This window comes from Eubalaena glacialis, chromosome 8 (assembly GCF_028564815.1).
Source record: "Eubalaena glacialis isolate mEubGla1 chromosome 8, mEubGla1.1.hap2.+ XY, whole genome shotgun sequence".
Lineage (NCBI taxonomy): Eukaryota > Metazoa > Chordata > Mammalia > Artiodactyla > Balaenidae > Eubalaena > Eubalaena glacialis.
The window spans coordinates 116,959,386-116,979,277 of record NC_083723.1 but is presented as its reverse complement, the minus strand read 5'-3'; the positions used below and the strand labels follow the sequence as shown (position 1 = coordinate 116,979,277).

The window sequence follows — 19,892 nt, the reverse complement described above, 5'->3', positions numbered from 1 at the left end:
TGATGACTGGAGATGTATGCCCAATGCAGGATGGGCCAGCCACAGGTATAGCTCAGCCTGGACTTGGAAGAGGGGTAGTTTGGGATAGTTAAGGAGCAAAGAACCTGAGTCCAGTTAGACCAAAGAGAGTGCTACCAAAGATAGCACAGAGAAAGAACAGGGCAAAGAGCCTCACTGAATCCTGCAGCAGGTCAAGACACTCCATGCTTCTATAATTTCCTCTCGGTATGCATACAGTGTGCTGTTGTATCCAGAGCCTCTGTGTCTCACAAAGCAGGGTTTGCTGCCTAGAGAAGACAAGCCTGAGTCGGGTGGGGCTGCCTTGTTAGAGGCGGGCAGAGGCGTGCTCAGGGGAGGTTGTGCTCCATGCATCTCAAACTAGACATGAAGGTTGTCCCTGGTGTGGAGACCACACGACAGGAAATAAGGACATTTAGGAGATGGCCAGCTGAGACAGGCGAGTGGCTAGCAACGGAGGGAATGGGTAAACATGGGGGTGGCTGGACTTTTCCAGTGTTCTTGGCTCTATTTCCTCAGATGCATTCTTTTCCAACCTTCCTTTGTTTCAAACTTACTTGGGGGATTTTCTGGATCTAGAATGTCGATAGCCTTCTAGCCTAAGAGTTGGGTGATGCTGAGCAACTGATAACCACTGAGTCTTCTTCCTATGTGTCTCTTTCTCTTTGGGGCAGGACTAATTATGTACAGACCTGTTCCTTTGACCCAGATAGTCTAAATTATTATTAGGAGATCCCTCCCCTTGCCTCAGGACTAGGTGAAGCATAATTATAGCTGAGTGCACGAACTTTCCTTCTGTTTGCTCTCCTATTCCTTCCTTGTCCCCTTTGGCATTTTTACCCTTTTGCCTTCCACTTCGATTAAAGCCACTTTGGCCCAAATAGAAGACTCCTGACGTTCAAATATTCTTTTCTTGGTGGGGGAGTGGACTTAAGAATGCTGCCCTAAGAGGTCTGAATAGCAAAGAACATCAGTGAAGGTCTGTGTCTTTTGACATTACCCCTTGAGCCTTAGTCCTGAGTTGATGGAACCCCTATGCTCCTCTTACTCAGTCGGAAGTCAGTTGGGATGAGATCGGGGGCTCCCAAACACATCACCACGACTTGAAAGATTCTGCTTTCATGATGTGCCACGTTTGTTAAATAATAGGAAATTCTTTTTTTCTACATTTTTATTACTTGAAAGTCTTAGAAAAATGAAAATATACCAATACAGGGTCTTGACTTGATTAATGCAATTGTCGCCACATTAATTAGCCCATGGAGCTTTTTCTTAGTTAAATGAATACTTTTATATCCAATTATATTAAGAAATCTGGACATATGGAGCTCTCGGTCACTGTAGGATTTCCTCTTTGGGTCTCATGGGATCTAGAAAAGTCGCTGGGCTCCGTGAGAGTAGCCCAGAACACCATCTCAAGACAGTTGAAATGAAAGAAAATACTCCTTTATTTATATGAGGTGACACAAGCTACACAAAAGCAGACATATATGAGGGTAGAGTCAGTTTATCTCTGTGCAGTTTTGGAGATATCTCAGTGTCTTCACTCTAAGATGCCTCATTGTTCAGCCATAAAAGTTAGGCTTTTCCAGGGTTTCCCAAGAACTCTATAATTAATTAGAGTTCATTTTCTGTCTCCATTCAGTGTCTACTTGGTGTAGGCAGGACACCGTGCACTATGGTCCTAGTTCTCTTAGGTTTCCAGGTGAGCAGAAAGTTCAAAGTCTGGGATTAGGAAGCTTAGGTTTGAGTCCTAACTCTGAAACCAAATAGCTGTTTGACCTTGGGCAGATCCTATCTCTTGCTAGATCAGTAGTTTTTAACCAAGACTACACATTAGAAACATGGGAGGCTGGTAAAAATACTGGTTCCTAAGCTGCCCCACACCTGATACATTAGAAAGACTGAAGCTGAGGTCCAGGCAATGGTATTTTTAAGAAATTCTTTGAGTGATTCTCATTCTCAGCTCGGACTGAGAGCTTCTGGCTTCATCTTTGAGATCTACTCAGCTTTCCAGTGTGAAGTCGATCACTCTGATCATTTAGAGCCCTGATTTGCTGTTCAGCAAGAGGGCATTGATCTCCCATCATCAGATTTCCTTTTGGTGTCTTGAAGATTTCCTTGATCTCTCCGCTGCCCTTTTCCCAAAATCACTTTGCTAATTCATTCACTACACAAGTAATCACCAAGAGCCTAGTGGGGCCTGAACATTGCTGTAGGTGTTGGAAATTCAACCTGGTCTGAGCAAAACGCAAGTAACCTCTGCCCTTTTGGAGCTTACAGACTGGTTGACATTAATTAAATGAATAGATATTGCAACCTGTGATGGTTACAATTCACATGATTTTTTCCTATGATGAGAAAACAGACAGGGTGCTGAGAGAGCTTATAACAGGGGCCTGGGCACTCTGGGAGGTCAGAGAAGGCTTCCCTGAGGAAGGTAACTGAGCTAAGATGTGGGTATGAATTAAAGGTGGAAAGTGAGTTCTAGGCAGAGAGGATGCATATACAAAGGCCCTGAGGCAGGAAGACCCTTGCCAGTGTCTAGGAACTGAAGGAAGACTGGCTAGAGTAGAGGGAGCTGGGGCAGGGGCCTCCAGATGAGGTTGTCCTGGCAGATGTTTCCCAAAACTTTCCCAAATTATACAGGACCTTGCAGGCCATACGGAGGATTTTACTCTTTATCCTAAAGGTAGTGAAAGGCTCAGAAGGATTTTAAACAGGGGAGATGCTTGATAACACTTTTGTTTCAGAAGAATGTCTCTGTTTGTAGGGTGGAGGACAGGTTTGAGGGGGCCAGGGAAGATGTGGGGAGACCAGTTAAGAGACTATTACAGTTCAGCGAGCAAAGATAATGGTGGATTAGCGTCAGGATGTGATGGGGGGATGGAGAGAAGGGGTTGGCGTCAGGGGACTTATCAAAGGTAAAATCATCACTACTGCACAGTGGATGGGATGTAGATAGTCAGGGAGAGGACGTGGCAGGAGTGACTCATAGGTTCCATTTATTTTAAATCATCCTCTACCTGTCACGGTCAGTGGGATTGCTTTTTCTACACATCGCAATTCCTCATAAGCTCTCGACAATCCAAAGCACTACAGCTATTTGAAAACCCAATTGATCTCCAACTCTGTACTGCTTTACTCAGGGGTCCTAACCAACTCACTTTGGAACAAGCACAGCAAATTAAAGACAAGACAGAGGTGAGGAGAAGCAGGGAGCCTGGTAGATAAAAATAACATCTACTGGGTGTTTTGTGCACTTGATGTGCATTTACCAGTGCTTCTGAGATCTTATTAAAATGCAGATTCTAAGAATAAGGCTGGCGTGGGCCCTGAGATTCTGCATTTCTGACTCACGGCTGGGTGATGCTGATGTTGTGATTCTATGGACCACATTTCAGATGACAAAGCATTACACCATTTGATCCTCATAGATACCTTAGTAAGTAAATAAAATTATTATTACCATTTTAAAGATGGTGACTCTGAGGTCAAGAGAGGTTTAGTACTTCGGTAAAGACACTCAGCTAGTAAGGGCAGCGTTGGGGTAGGGGTTTCTGGTCTGCTTCACTTCAGAACCTTTAATACGAAGCCAGGCCATTTCTCCCTCCAGAGTGATGTGCTCAGTTCCAGGCTTCTTCCTTGGAGGAGCCACTGCCTGAGGAACTCATGTCTCCAAGCTTTGAGAGCTAGCCAGGGCCTGGCACACTCACCTGTACCTGGGCACACCTGATAGTTCCCTGCCAAGATAAGGAATGCTGGAGAGCAGGGGTGGGGAGCCAGATCTGGGATTGTCTCCAACCTCTAGCTACTGAGCTACTGTCTGGGCTCTAGTTCTGATACTAAGCCACAGTTTTGATGTGATTAACCTTTTGGTGGATAGGGTACGTCCTGCTTCTGTGGGAATGGGTAAAGACTCCTCTGGAACGAGCAGACCTTTCCCAAGTTCATCTTCCTGAGAAAACACAGGGGCTAGGACATGGAATAAGCCCTTGGAAAGTAGACTTAGATGGAAATCAGGAGATCTTTCTCTCTTTTTGGCCCAGTGGTTCTCAAGTGGGGGTACGTAGCAGAAACATTTACATCTAAAAAAGAAGATGCTGGGTCCCTGCTCCAAACGAATTGAATTAGAGTCCTCAGGGTTGGCCTGGACACGTGTGTTGTAACAAAGCTTCCCAGCTGATTCTGATGGGCAGCTGGTTAGGAGCCCCTGCACAGTTTAGAGGATGAGAGTAACTCTTCATTAGGAACCAACAGGTCTCTTTCTGGGAGCTTAATGCCTCTGTAAGAACCTTGGGGAAAAAAGAGGGTCTAGGATGGGGTTTGACAATTGTTTCCAGTGCGTTCCCCCTGCCTCGTGGTTACACTTGCTCCCCACCCTTCCCCACAGTGGTACCCAGCCTCAGCTAGGCCCACCCCTCTCTGGGCATTTCCTTCAAGACAATGAGCTCAGTCAGCTGGGAAGTGAAAACACTCTCTTTTGGCCAATTCTCAGCAAAGTAGGACCTGTCAGCCTCTGCAGGGGATCTGTCTGTGGACAACTCCTAAAATCCTAAGCCATGTAAAGAGGTAAAGGATTCCAGTCCTTGTTGAATGACATTTATTTTTTAAAGGGGCTGAGGGGAGTATTTTCTCAGTGCATTATTAGCTGAGCCTGCTTAGGCGACCTTGAGCTAGGAATCTGGAAATTCCAGACAAGCCCACTTCATTGTCATCCTTTCCGCCATTTGCCTCCTGGTTCCCACTTCCTGATTCCCCTTTACCTCCCTTCTGCAACTCTTAGATCATGCTCAGCATTCACCTGTCTGTTTACCTGCTCCCTTGTCTCCTTCCTTCTTTCCTTTCTTATGAATGCGGCATCTGCTATGTGTGCATTGTGGATAAAAAGAAGAAGTTAGAGGTCCCTGCTCTCAGGAAGCTCTAAGATTCCTGGTGAGACATGGAATGTCCAGACGACTGCAGTGTGCTGGGGAAGGCTGTAAGCAGAGACCGGCACCATGATCCTGCAGGGGAGGCACCTGACCTGGCCATGGAGGGGCAGGAAAGGAGACCCAGGAGGAATGCTGTGACCTGGGTCTTAAGGTTGAGGGTGAACCAGAAAAATGTGGTGGAGGAAGGCATTCTAAGAAAAGGGCACAGTCCACACGAAGTCCTGACTTAACAACTGAGGACCCCAATAATTCAACGTGATCAGATCTCACACAGAGTATGGGGACCTAGGGCAGGAGCCAGACCAGCAAGGGTTCTGTACATCATGCTCAGTAGTCTCAGTCTTAGTTTTTATTCCTATCTCACAATGCACGCTTCTAAGTAAAAGAACACATGTGCAACCAGCAAGGGTTCTGTACATCACGCTTGGTAGTCTGAGTCTTATCTTTTATTCCTATCTCACTATGAGCACTTCTAAGTAAAAGAATACATGCCCATGATTTAAAAATCAAACGGCAGGTATAATCAAGATCAAGAGTGCACTGGCTTGCCCCACCTCACCCACGCCTTACTTCCTGGAGGCAACCAGCGTTTACCTCTTTAAGTTCTTCACCCCTGTTGTCACCTCTGCACTGCTGAATGATGCACTTCTATCTCTATTCATTAATTAAATTTAGACATTAGCTATTGAATTTCTACTATGATAAGGATTTATAGAATACCCATTACTCCCATCTCCCCCTCATTTTTATTCCAAAGACATGGTGGAACTAGGAAAGGCATTAAACAGAGAAGCCATGGGGTTATATTTGCATTTGAGAAAGGTCAGTCCAAAAGCGAGGTGAGGGGGGATTGGGTGCAGGGTGCCATGGGTTTGCATTAAGGCAGTGGTGCTATGGATTGAGGGCCAGGGGAGCATTTGAAAGAATTGGGAGGCTAAATGAACGGGACCTTGAAAATGAGTGTCTCTGTTAATTCACTTTGCTAAATATACCCTTGATCCCTAAACCTTTTCATAAGAACCACAAATCTAGAAAGCTGCAGATCAGTCTCTCCCTATAGACAGGAAATCTTTAATACAATCCCCAAAGAATAAACTTCTAAAAAATTCAAAGAAAAACTCATTACCACTTTGAGTTTAGGGTTTAATTCTAGAAGGGCAAGGGTGGTTGATGAAGAGGGCATTCTTATTATCAGTTCAACAGACATTAGAAAGTCATTTGTTAAAATTCAATGCCCCTGTCCATTTTTATTTTATTTATTTTATCTTTTTATTTTTTTATTTATTTATTTGGCTGCATTGGGTCTTTGTTTCTGCGTGCGGGATTTCTCTAGTTGCAGCGAGCGGGGGCTACTCTTCGTTGCGGTGCGCGGGCTTCTCATCGCGGTGGCTTCTCTTGTTGCAGAGCACGGGCTCTAGGCGTGTGGGCTTCAGTAGTTGTAGCACGCGGGCTCAGTAGTTGTGGCTCACAGGCTCAGTAGTTGTGGCGCACGGGCTTAGTTGCTCTGCGGCATGTGGGATCTTCCCAGACCAGGGCTCGAACCCGTGTCCCCTGCATTGGCAAGCGGATTCTTAACCACTGCACCACCAGGGAAGCCTGCCGCTGTCCATTTTTAAAACACTAAAATCTTTCTCAACTTTGAAAAGAATATCTATTCCAAATGAGAGCCAACATTACACGTGAGTGTGAAACGGTAGAATTCCCCTTGAAATCAAAGAAAAGAAAAATGTTTTAAAAGCCCACTACTACCATTATTTTTTCAGCTTTATTGAGGTATAATTGACAAATGAAATTGTAAGATGTTTAAAGCGTTCATCGCAGTGATTTGATACACGTATAAATTGTGTAGAGATTCCTATCGTCTAGTTAATTAACACATCCATCACCTCACATATTTACCTTTTTTGTTTTTGGTGAAAATGAGTTCTGCTCTCTTAGCAAATTTCAGTTGTATAATACCATGTAATTAACTATAGTCACCTTGTTTTACCATTAGCTCCTCAGACCTTAGTCGTCTTATAGGTGAAATTTTGTACCCTTTTACCAATCTCTCCTTATTTTGTCCATACCCCCATGCCCTGGCAACCACTTTTCTACTCTCTTTTTCTAGGAGTTTGCCTTTTTTGTTGTTTGTTTGTTTTTTTGATTCCACATGTAAGTGATACCATGAGGTATTTGCGTTAATCTGATGGGCTTATTTCACTTAGCATAATGCCCTCAAGCTCCATCCATATTGTTACAAATGACAGGATTTCCTCTTTTCTGATGGCTGAATAATATTCCGTTGTATATATATGTGTGTGTATATATATGTATATCACATCTTCTTTATCCATTATCCATTGATGGACACTTAGGTTGTTCCCATATCTTTGCTACTGTGACTAATGTTACAATTTACATGGGAATGCAGATGTCTCTTCCAGATTCTGTTTTCATTTCCTTTGGCTATATACCCAGAAGTGGAATTGCTGGATCATGTGGTAGTCCCATTTTTAATTTTTTGAGGAACCTCTATTCTGTTTTCTGTAGTGGGTGCACCAATTTACATTCCCACCAATAGTGTACAATGATTCCTTTTTCTCTACATCCTTGCCAACACTTGTTATTTCTTGTCTTTTTGATTATAGCCATCCTAATAGGTCTGAGATGATATCTCACTGTGGTTTTGATTTGCGTTTCCCTGATGATTAGTGACATTAAGTACCTTTTCCGTACCTGTCAGCCATTTGTATGTCTTCTTTGGAAAACTGTCTATTCAGGTCCTCTGCCCATTTTTTAATCAGATTGTTTGGGGTTTTTTGCTACTGAATTGTATGAACTACCATTATTTTCACTGAAACTTTTGCACATGTATATTACCTTTTGTTTTCCAGAGAGCAATTTAAAAAAAATTAAAACCCTACTAAAGGGTCTGTGTGGCTGTCTTGGAGAGCAGCAAGGAAGGGGGCTCGCAGGAGACTGTGGCCCTAGGCGTTCTGCTTTTAAATAGAGGACCTTTGGGGACAGAGTGGCAGAGGCAGCTACTTTAGGGCAATCAGATCCCAGGTGGAGCAGAGGCAAAAGCTTGGGGTCTCTGGACACCTCTTTTACTCACTGGTGAACTTGAGCAAGGGAACTCCTACTCGTAAAGGAACCTGTTGAACAAGCAAAGCAGTGCTGGTGAGCGGCAGCCCCAGGAGATTACGGTAACCAAAACTGTCCCCAGTGTTCTCCATTAGTTAGGGTTTTGCCTTTTCATCTCCTGAGGGAGAAAGCTGATGCCCCTCTCTCGCTGTCCTCTAGGGGCACTCTGGTTCCCACAACTCTCCTGGCCAACTAGTGCAGTCCTTTTCTTAGTTCAGCCAAGGGAAAAGGTTGGTGGCAGTTTTCCAGACGTATGCAACCAAGGTCCAAAGTTTTTTTAAAAGTTTAAAAATTTTGTACAGACACATATATGGCACAGATGCCGTTATTTTATTTCTATATTTAATGTTATTTTGTTCCTATAGTTAATGAACTTATTATTTATCCTACTACCTGATTCTCAAAAGGAGTTGGCCTGTTTTACAATGAAAGACAGATGCTACAGGAACATTAAGATCACCAGACCCATGATCTGAATTTTAGGATGGAGGAGAGGGGATGCAAAGATAGTTGTTTGAGCTAGGGATTAAAAAAAAAAAAAAAAAAAAGAGAACTCTGAGCTTCCTTGGAAGCAAGGCAAAAGGGAAATGTCCCACTATATGATAAAATAAAATTTGCCGGTTTCTCAAGAGAGGTAAACGTCAGAGAAGTTTACAGAACATCAGTTCTTTAAACAACAACAACAAAGGAACTGATATCTAGTTACAGGTTGTTAGATCATATTGTTTACTAGATACGTAGTCACCAACTCCTTTTCTGGTCTTCTCTGGTTCCATATGATTTACCTGAAACATTTCCATCACCTGTTGGTAAGTCTGGTCCTATTCTTCCCTAAAGACTATATCCTTGGCTTCTTCTGAGCTGACACACACCCTCTGAGCAGCCACAGGACACTTGGTGGGTGCCTTCTTTATACCATAGATCACCTCCCACTACAGAGCATCTCTTCCTGTTTCAAAAGCTATGCCTCTCACTGGACCAGGGTGTACACTGCTGAAGTAGCCTGCAGAGGGATGCTGCGAGGTTCCAGTTTATCAGCAGGACAGAGATGATTAGCATTTCTCATGCTTAATGAGGGATCACATCCTCCCCAGCTTAGATCATCCTCAGGGACTCTCAACTCCTGTCTTCGGTGCACAATTCAGAGATGTGACCGTGGAGAATAGAGTTCCCAAAAGTCTAAGGGGTACTCGAATGTGTTGAAATTGTTTGTATAATTTCACGTGGGAATTACGTATATATGAACGCAGTTTTCTGGAAAGAGGATCTGTGGTCTTGATGATATTCTCAGATGGGCTCATAACTTCAAAAAAGTTAAGGAGAATTATTGTAGAATTCTATTGCTGTATCTGGGTAATATTGCAAGCCTTTTCCTGTGAAGTAACATGTGCAGAAACAGGATGGTTTTTATTCCATCTCGACCTTAGGACTGTACCTTCTACACCTACTTCTACACCTACTGTCCAGGATAAGGCAGGGCCCTTCCTCAGAACTGAAATCTGTATAGTGTCTTTAGCCCTTTTCTATGTTGCCAAATCATAATAAAACCACAGTGAATATATCTATAGTGCTCTGTGGTTTATACACATCCAAATACATCTAATTTGGTCTTCACGATAACCCTGGGAGGTAAACATTATAGTTTCCATTTTACAGATGAGAAACCTCAAGCTCAGGGAGTTTTAGTGACTGATTCAAGGTTTCACTGGAGCTAACAGGTTCTGGGTCCATACGGGAACCTGAATTCTGTGATGTGTTTATATTCTACTTGCTGGGAACCGCAACGAGATTGGAAAAGCTGGCCTTTCAGCATAGCTGAAATCAGCCCAAACCACTAATACCTCTTCCTGTTGGTTTAGCCTTCTTAACTTGATGCTCTGAAATGTGACCTCAGCCCCTCAGTACACACATCATCATAAATAACTGCTCACAACATATATATAAGAGGTGACTTGCTAGGTGGTTACTCAAGTTGTTAGTATATGTAGCATATGTATATTAAGCCTTGGTTACTTAGACTAACGCCTTGGTTATTTAATGCCCTGGTCACAGACTGAGCCACAATGGCAGGGGGCGGTGTTGATGGTGTTGGTCAGGGGAGCTTTTCTTCATCTTGGATAGAGTTGAGCTGCTTTAGACCACTTACTCAAAAGGATTTGACTCTCAGACTATCAGAAAGCACTTCTTATCCTGAATTTCTCACCACAGGAGGCCTATGTGACTCAGCAGGATAAAATCCGGCTGGTGGGGGAGCTGATGACCATCTTCGGGGCTGTGATCATCCTATTCCTAGAGGTGAGGTGCAGCTGCGTTCAGGCGGAGGCCACCCACCTGAGGCCTCAGATTGAACTGAAGTCCACATAGATCATTGTTCTGTTTTGTTTTGTTTTCCTGGCCTTTTCCCAGATCCCGGATATCTTCAGGGTTGGTTTCTCTCGCTATTTTGGGCAGACTGTCCTCGGGGGGCCGTTCCATGTCATCACGTGAGTGTCCTTCCTTCCAGCCCCCTGCCTTCCCTTGCCAGAAATGTCCCAGGTCTCCCAGTCCCTCTCTGGGACTCTCACTTCCAGGAATTTTTCTCTAGTGGGCTTGTGTGTGTGACGGTGTATGTGTTTAGGTATGAAGATTGAGCCTGAGTGTTTGGGTCCCATGTAAGTCAGTGCCATGCTGAAGGGGACCTAGAATATTTCCAGCCCTCCTCTCACTTCCCCCCTCTCTGCTCTGCCCCCAGCATCACCTATGCCTCGCTGGTGCTGGTGACCATGGTGATGCGGCTTTCCAACACTAACGGGGAGGTGGTGCCTATGTCCTTCGCCCTGGTGCTGGGCTGGTGCAGTGTTATGTACTTTGCTCGAGGATTCCAGATGCTAGGTCCCTTCACCATCATGATCCAGAAGGTCAGTGCTTTCCCCAGAGTTTCCTCTGGCTTCAGGCATTGGACCTTTCCCAGACAGAGGGAGGGAGTGGAAGCAGAAAGGAAAATGCTGCTCGGAGTGGATCTGGTGGAACTCTGGTGACTTCCAATCTATCAGCAGTAGCTGCAGAGAGGCGGGTAGAGAAAGGATCCCTCCACCCTCCCTCCCCTCTCTGTTTTCTGTAGATGATTTTCGGAGACCTGCTGCGTTTCTGCTGGCTGATGGCTGTGGTTATTGTGGGATTTGCCTCAGGTAAGCGCATCACTGTCTCCTCCATCAGATCATCGGATTCGGTTCTCCAGAAAGTTCTCTCTCACTCTTGCTCTCAGTTATTTCTCCTTTGCAATCCCCTTTGCTTTTTTTCCCCCTGGTGGAAAGTGAATCAAAAAACACACTTGCGTTCTTAGGATCTGGGTCACTCAGGTTGGCCTAGAGAGTAGACTCATGTGCTCTGAATTTCTGGGCCAATAACATTCATGTTGACTAACTGCCCTGCAAGATCTTTAAAGGAAAGATAGAAAAAGGGCTTTGGAGAGAGAAGAATATTAAACAGGAAAGACTGGCCAGTCGTGAAAGGTGCCATAGGCAAAAAGTCCAGTATTTAACTCTACTATGTTTACACTTCAGAAGAAGAAACGAAAAGCATTCAATAACACGTAAGGTGCCCTTTTTCCCCCTATGTGTGGTCAGAGTTGAAAGAAAAGAAAGGAATTTGAAAAAGGAGGTACAGAAAAAGGGTTTGGAGATTGTGAAGAATGAGAAAGGAAAGCAGAAGAGCTGTGAAGAGAGGCTGGAAGAAGAATGCCCAGTGGGGACCCAGTCACGGCCCAAGGCACAGGGGGAGGGTGCCAGAGAGGGGAGGAGAGGAAACATCCAGAACAGAACAGACAGAGCAGAGGGAGGGAGAGCACAAACGAACGAGTGGAAGACAGTTCTTAGGGAAAGGCAGAAAGAGGAAGGAAGAACAAAAGGCAGCAAGTCTCACCCAGTCCTCCATGTCTGCAGCTGAACCTCCGTAAGGCAGGTGGATGCACCTGATGACATGTGAAGACCCACAACCCTAAAGACAATGACTTTTAGTACAAAGGACGCCATTCCTGTCCTAGGCATTCCCCTGCTTAATGGGGGTTCCCACGAAACAGTAGACTGAAAAACTACACCAAGATCTGAACTCTGAGAGGGTCAAACTTTGATAGGCTGCCTGTGTGGAGGATTCCTCATGTACCCTTCCTCCCCACTCTCTACTCCACCTGCAGCTACACTTATGCAAAATGAGGAACTATAACAGAGTCGTTTTCTGTAGATCTCCTAAAGCATCTCTTCTTTGTTGTTGCAAAGCCATGCTTTGTCATAGACCCTAGTTCTGCTCTTGGGGTCACCTTATTTATATTTCCATTCCCCACACAGAGATGGGTCTTTTAGAGGTTCTAACGCTGTAGTAAGTTTCTAGGATGCCCAGTACCATCCAGTAGGCTACACACTGAGCAGGGAAAACTTTTTTATGATGGTCCAAGCTCACCCAGGAAATCTCAGAGTAATGGATGGTTATCTAGAGGATACTGAGATTTTTTTTAAAGGTGCTCTTCTATTAGCCCTTTCATGTGCTCAGTTCTTTAAAATTGTTGGAGATACCATGCATTCTTGTAACAATTTGCCTTTTAAATATTTGGTTCTAAAATGTAAAACCCAGTTAGGTGACATATACTATATTGATAGATCGATCGATCGATAGATATTTGCTAAATTCTGAGTATTACTGGTATGATAAACTTGGTCATAGGACATCTGAGGGTTAGCCAGGTCCACAGGGAAAATGTGACTTATATGTATAATTCTACATTTATGTGCCTGTGTGCCTATATGTGCTTGTGTGTAAATGTATGAAGATATGTACTGTGGGTAGAATGAATGCTGACCAGGCCCATGCTTATTGTGATAACTCCCCATTTCCTGATCTCCATGCCCTCTTCGTGGGCGGAGCAGCGTTCTTTATCATTTTCCAGACAGAGGACCCATCCAACCTGGGGCAATTCTATGACTATCCCATGGCGCTGTTCAGCACCTTTGAGCTTTTCCTCACCATCATCGATGGGCCTGCCAACTACGATGTGAACTTGCCCTACATGTTCAGCATCGTCTACTTTGCCTTTGCCATCATCGCCACACTGCTTATGCTCAACCTGTTCATCGCCATGATGGGCGACACACACTGGCGGGTGGCCCATGAACAGGACGAGCTCTGGAGGGCCCAGGTGAGTTCATTAGTGTTAGTCTTTTTTTTTTTTTAATTTTTTTTATTATTATTTTTAAAAAATTTTTATTGGAGTATAGTTGATTTATAATGTTGTATCAACTTCAGTTGTACAGCAAATTGAATCAGTTATACATATAAATATATCCACTCTTTTTTAGATTCTTTTCCCATATAGGCCATTACAGAATATCAAGTAGAGTTCCCTGTGCTATACAGTAGGTCCTTATTAGTTATCTATTTTATATATAGTAGTGTATTTATGTCAATCCCAATCTTCCAATTTATCCCTCCCCCCCCTTACCCGCTGGTAACTGTAAGTTTGTTTTCTACATCTGTAACTCTATTTCTGTTTTGTAGATAAGTTCATTTGTACCCTTTTTTTAGATTCCACATATAAGTGATATCATATGATATTTGTCTTTCTGTGTCTGACTTCCTTCACTCAGTATGACAATCTCTAGGTCCATCCATGTTGCTGCAAATGGCATTATTTTGTTCTTTTTTATGCCTGAGTAATATTCCATTGTATATATGTACCACATCTTCTTTATCCATTCCTCTGTTGATGGACATTTAGGTTGCTTCCATGTCCTGGCTATTGTTATTAGTGTTAGTCTTACTAAGGGGCAGGGGATGGAGAGAAAAATCAAAGTGGAATATACCACGGTAGATGACTCTTAGGAGAGTCACGAAACAACCCTGTGGGGCTGTCACTTCAACAGAGGTACTTTTGGATAGATGGAGGGGACTTTTAGCCTAAAGTCTTTTTTTATCTAAAAGAGTGTAAGATGGTAGGATAGGGTTAGGATCAACACCCAAGAGCGCAGAGGAAGGGTAGATTCAGGAGTCAACCTTGAATCCAGTGGGAACTAGAAACTGTTTTGTTCTTATATGTTCTAGTTTTTAATTTGGATCTTATCTTCTATTTGCTTCTATAACTGTTTCTCCATAATCTTTTCCTTATATCATCATAGGCTAATAAAATCGTAGAGTTGGAAGTGCCTTTAGTGGTCTTCTAGTTGAGCTCCTACCCAACGTATACTCATTTATTGGCCAGAGGATCATTCAGTATCTTCTTTAATGCTGATTAGGATCTTATTATCATGTGGATTTGGGTAGAGGTTGGAAGGAGAGAGCTTTTTTATATTTCAAAAGTTTTTGTTATTAGAAAAGTCCATATTGCATTGAGCTGAAACCTTATCTTTCTGTAATTCCACTCTTTGGCCCAAGTTTTTCTTCTTGTATAATGCAGAACACACTCTCCCATAGAAGCACCATTCAGATATTTGAAGACAGTCATCATTTATCCCCTCAGACTTTTCATTCATTAGCAATAATTATTTAGAGCCTGGTTTGTGTTGGAAAATGTCTAGGACCTGGGGACACAGGCATGATGATGTAGTCTGTGCCCTCATGGAGCTTACAGTCTGGCTGGGAAGACAAACATTAAATGAATGACTTCACAGAAAGCCGTACAATTAGAATAGCAAACGTGTCATAGAGACGTGAAGATGCTAAAAACAGGAGGCAACAGAGGAGTTTGACTGGAAAGTTAGGAAATGCTTTCCTGATGGAGTGACATTTAAGATGAGCCCCTAAACATGGGTAATAATTAGTCAATTAAGAAGAACGAGGGGAAGGGATGGAGGTTAGGATTTGCATCCATTGGGACTCTTGGCTACAGGGACAGAAAACCAAATAGACTTAAAAAAAAATGGGCAGTGGGAAGAGGGTGTGTTGAGCCTCATAACTGGAAAGTTTAAGGAACTAAATCAGCTTTAGACATGGCTGGCCAGAGTGTGGATCTCCATTTTATACTTCAGTTTCTGTTCTTCTCTCTTTTGTCCTCTCTTAAGTCAGTCTCTCGCATCATGTTGGTGAGATAGCTTAGAGAAGCTCTAAACTTACAAAGGAATGAGCAGGTGCACTGTGTTCCAAATTCCAAGGGCCCATTCTTATTGTATTCTGTGTGCCTCCCAATGCTGTGGATCTGTAGCTTTTAAAAGAGCATCTCCCTCCGCCCCCCAAACCCATCTCATTGCAACAAGTTTGATCATAGGCGCAGGTGGTGGTGGTGGTGGAGTTTGGGGGAGAATAGACTAATTAACCAGGGCTGTGTGAAGTCCAGTCTACTCTAACTGATGGACTCAGAGTAGAGAAGGAGTGATTCTCTAAATGAAAGCTGGGTTCTCTTACCAGAAGAAGGTGGCGGGGGGTGCTGAACGATGGCACAAGAAGAACAATAAATGTCCTTTTCAAGATAAAGAAAAAGCGCTGTCCAGGGAAAGGGGATAGAATGATTGAAAATCCTGAGGTTGGGGACTTCCCTGGTGGCACAGTGGTTAGGAATCCTCCTGCCAATGCAGGGGATGCGGGTTCGAGCCCTGGTCTGGGAAGATCCCACATGCCGCGGAGCAACTAAGCCCGTGCGCCACAACTACTGAGCCTGCGCTCTAGAGCCCGCAAGCCACAACTACTGAGCCCGCGCGCCCAGAGCCCGTGCTCCGCAACAAGAGAAGCCACCGCAATGAGAAGCCCGCTCACCGCAACAAAGAGTAGCCCCCACTCGCCGCAACTAGAGAAAGCCCACGCGCAGCAACGAAGACCCAACGTGGCCAAAAATAAATAAAATAAATTTCTATATTAAAAAAAGAGAAGTCATATCTTTAAAAAAAAAAGAAAAGAAAATCCTGAGGTTGGAGGGAGCTCGGCACAGCTAAGAAACAGAGAGAAGGCCAAGAGAAGCGTGGAGTACCGAGAAAGACCGGGTGGAAGAAGACAAAGTGGAGAATTGAGCTACTTTAAGGATTCCTAGTTCCTTCAATTAATCAAGCTTCCTGAGCCCAGTCCATCCTGACTGACCCTCTGTTCAGACCTACTATATCCTGGGCCTTTCAAAACTAGAATGGTCCTGATATGATTGGAGGAATGCAGCATGAAGAGGGGTCATGCCTTTCCTTGCTTTGGACACTGTACTATAAATAGCACCTAAAATGGCGTCAGGTCTTTTAGAAAATATGCAATGGGTTCTTACTAGGCTTATGATCAACTAGAACCCCCACATCTTTGTTACATGACTGACTTAGCTAAGCTCCTTTACCGTTTTTCCTGTACTTAACACAGACACTTTAGTCTTTCTTTTTTTAAATTTTTATTGGAGTATAGTTGATTTACAATGTTGTCAGCTTCAGATGTACAGCAAAGTGAACCTGCTATACATATACATATATCCGTCCTTTTTCTTTTTAGACTCTTTTCCTATATAGGCCATTACAGAGCATTGAGTAGAGTTCCCTGTGTTATACGGCAGGTTCTTATTAGTTATCTATTTTTATACATAGTAGTGTGTATATGTCAATCCCAATCTCCCTCCCCGCCTTATCCCCTTATCCCCACAAGTTTGTTTTCTACATCTGTGATTCTACTTCTGTTATGTAGATAAGTTCATTTGTACCCTTTTTTTTAGATTCCACATATAAGCGATATCATATGATCTTTGTCTTTCTGTGTCTGACTTCCTTCACTCAGTATGACAATCTCTATGTCCATCCACGTTGCTGCAAATGGCATTATTTTGTTCTTTTTTTATGACTGAGTAATATTCCATTGTATATATGTACCACATCTTCTTTATCCATTCCTCTATTGATGGACATTTAGGTTGCTTCCATGTTCTGGCTTTTGTAAATAGTGCTGCAATGAACATTGGGGTGCATGTGTCTTTTCGAATGATACTTTAATCTTATACATAAATGTAGGACCTTACATTTGGTTTACTTAAATTTCACGTTAGTGGTTTTTGACCAGCATTCCAGTCTGGTGAGATCATTTTTATATTGCTTTGTCATCTTGTATGTTACGTATCCCTCCCAGTTTTGTGTCTCAGACATATTTGATAAGCTTGTCTTCTATGTTTCATCTAGGTAATTAATGAGGGCTGGGCAAAGGACAGAACATGTGACATGCCACTAGAATTTTCCCTGCCGAGTTTGGAGTCATTCACGCACCCTTTTCCTTCTTAGCATATGGGTATTTATTTAATTTGCTGCAAATTCCCTGAACATCAGCAGCATCATTTCATCCCCAAGATCATAGAGATTCTATTTAATCATATTATTTAAATCAAGATAATTGGTTTATGGCTTTCATATGAAAAAGGAAATGAGATTAGTTTGGAGTGACTAATTTTCCAAGAATCTGAGTAGTAATGCAGGGGTCACTGTTTTATTCAAAGCACTCGTAAAATATCCTCTCCTTTTATGGCGGGTGATGAGTAAGGCAGGTAGCATGGCACCTCCCACAGGCTAGGGGATGGGTAGGTGGCTGTCACCTCCACTGATCTCTGGCGTCCTCATCCCACAGGTTCCTTTTGGTTCCCTCTGTCAGTAGCCTCAGGGTTCTCTGAACCTCATGGCTCTTTCTGAGTTCTTCCTCTATCTCTTGGCTCCTCCTAGGTCGTGGCCACCACGGTGATGCTGGAGAGGAAGATGCCTCGCACCCTGTGGCCTCGCTCCGGCGTCTGTGGGTACAAGTACGGGCTGGGGGACCGCTGGTTCCTGCGGTGAGTGACAATGTAGACATGTGAACTGTCAACCAGTGTGAGGCCATGGGAACAAGGGTGACTGGTTCCACATTTATGACCCTCCTCTCCATTCTTGAGATCCCAAATTGGACCCAAAGGAGATATCATCACTCCGTAAAGCGAGACTGCGTTAGCCTGTATGGGGGAGGTGGGTGGAGCTGAAGTGATGGGGTGCAAAGAATGCTGAGAGCTGATGTCAGGCTATGAGTACATAAGGGCAGTAATGTGAACGGCTAAGAATATGAGTCCGTGCTCGAATGTGGGCATGGGTTACCCAACTTGGTCTAGTCTTGTTTCCACCTGACCCCCACTTCTAGTACATTCTTGAAGCTTCTAGTCTAGCCTTGAAGCTAACCTGCTCCTTCGTACTCTACCTTCATCTCCTGACCTGGCTCTCCTCTCTCATTTATTTCCTGAATTGCATCTTCTCATCCTGACGACACGCTTATCTTTTAATTGGCTCTGTTTTCTCTTTCATACTCACCCACATTCCCCCCACCATCACACGCCCACACAAGCCCTACTACCCTCCAAATCCTGAATGCACAGCCTTTTGGGTCTCTCTCCTAGTTGTCCTCCATCTGCCTCTACTTCCCTTCATTTGATCCTAGAGGGTCTTCTGGCTTCAACGCTGCTAACTTCCTCCCCCTTTCCTCTCACTCCTGTTTCCCACCTGTGCCCTGCTCACTTCTGCTCCTCCCCATGGCCCATCTCTCCCCAGCTCAGCTGAGTCCTCTCCCCTTTCCCCTCCTCAGAGTTGAGACCAACCAAGATCAGAATGCTTTGCGAGTACGTCGCTATGTGGAAGCTTTCAAGGGCTCAGACAAGGAGGAAGAACATGAGCATCTTTCTGAGAAACAGCCCTCTGTGGTTGAAAGTGGGATTCTAACCAGAGCCTCCCTGGCCCTCCCGACACCCTCCCTGTCCCGGACCACATCTCGAAGCAGCAGCAGTCACCGAGGCTGGGAGATCATTCGTCGCAACACCCTGGGACACTTGAATCTTGGACTGGACCTTGGGGAGGGGGATGGAGAGGAAAGTGTCTATCACATATGATTAGGACCCCTGTTACTCTCCTCCCGACTCCAGGTAGGCCTGCGGGGGGCAGAGAGAGAGACACTGCCTATGCAAGCATCTGACCTTCATGCCCATTAATCCTGGGAGGGTGGACAGAATAATTCTTAAAGGCCATCCATGCCTTGCCCTTCACATCAGCATCTAGGGATGAGCAAAGGGCCCCACATATCTTCTGTCTTCTTGGAAGTCCCACATCTTGGGAAAAGAGGGTATCTTTTCAAGCAAAGTTAGACTTGGCAACTAAAGACACGAGGTAGGGGTGCTAGGCCAATGACTGGGTCATCTCCCTTTCTACCCCATGAGGCACTAGATTGTAAGCTGTGAATCCTCCCTGGTTCCACAGGGCTTCATGTGGGAAGAGCCAGGCATGGCATTGAGGTTGTAGCCTCTTGCCTCTTCTTGTACCCCGTAGGACTCTCTCCCCACCTACCAACCAAACCCCAACTAGAAAACTGCAAGAAAAAAGGTTCTTTATCCTTCCTTTATTTAAAAAAAATGCACTGTGGTATACATAACATAAAATTTACTATTTTAACCATTTTTAGGTGTACCATTCAGTGGCATTCACATTGTACATTCACATTGTTGGGCAACCATCACCACTGTTCATCTAGGGAATTTTTTAAACTGAAACTCTTGTACCCATTAAACATTAACTCCCCATTATCCCCTCCCCATGGTCCCTGATAACCAATATTCTACTTTCTGTCTATGAATTTAACTACTCTAGTTACCTCATATAAGTGGAATCATCCAATATTAGTCCTACTGTGCCTGGCTTATTTGATGTAGCATAATGTTTTCAAGATTCATCCATGCTGTAGCATGAGTCAGAATTTCATTCCTTTTAAAGGTCAAATAACATTTCATTGTATGTATATTCCACGTTGTGTTTATCCATTCATCCACTGATGGACGATTGGGTTGCTTCCACCTTTGGCTATTGTAATGCTGCTATGAACATTGGTATACAATTATCTGTTCAA

The 19,892-nt window shown here is 44.0% G+C and overlaps 1 protein-coding gene across 3 annotated transcripts in view; it reads left to right on the top strand.

Moving 5' to 3' along the window:
* The window catches only part of TRPV5 (transient receptor potential cation channel subfamily V member 5), a 27,487-nt gene extending 7,595 nt beyond the window's left edge, over positions 1 to 19,892 (top strand). For all 3 annotated transcript variants that reach the window (XM_061198838.1, XM_061198837.1, XM_061198836.1), the window contains 7 exons: positions 10,287 to 10,373; positions 10,485 to 10,561; positions 10,810 to 10,975; positions 11,179 to 11,245; positions 12,977 to 13,245; positions 17,702 to 17,808; positions 18,585 to 19,892. In XM_061198838.1, coding sequence (XP_061054821.1) covers positions 10,287 to 10,373; positions 10,485 to 10,561; positions 10,810 to 10,975; positions 11,179 to 11,245; positions 12,977 to 13,245; positions 17,702 to 17,808; positions 18,585 to 18,885 — 1,074 coding nt within the window. In that variant the 3' untranslated portion in view covers positions 18,886 to 19,892. The remainder of the gene's footprint in view (positions 1 to 10,286; positions 10,374 to 10,484; positions 10,562 to 10,809; positions 10,976 to 11,178; positions 11,246 to 12,976; positions 13,246 to 17,701; positions 17,809 to 18,584) is intronic.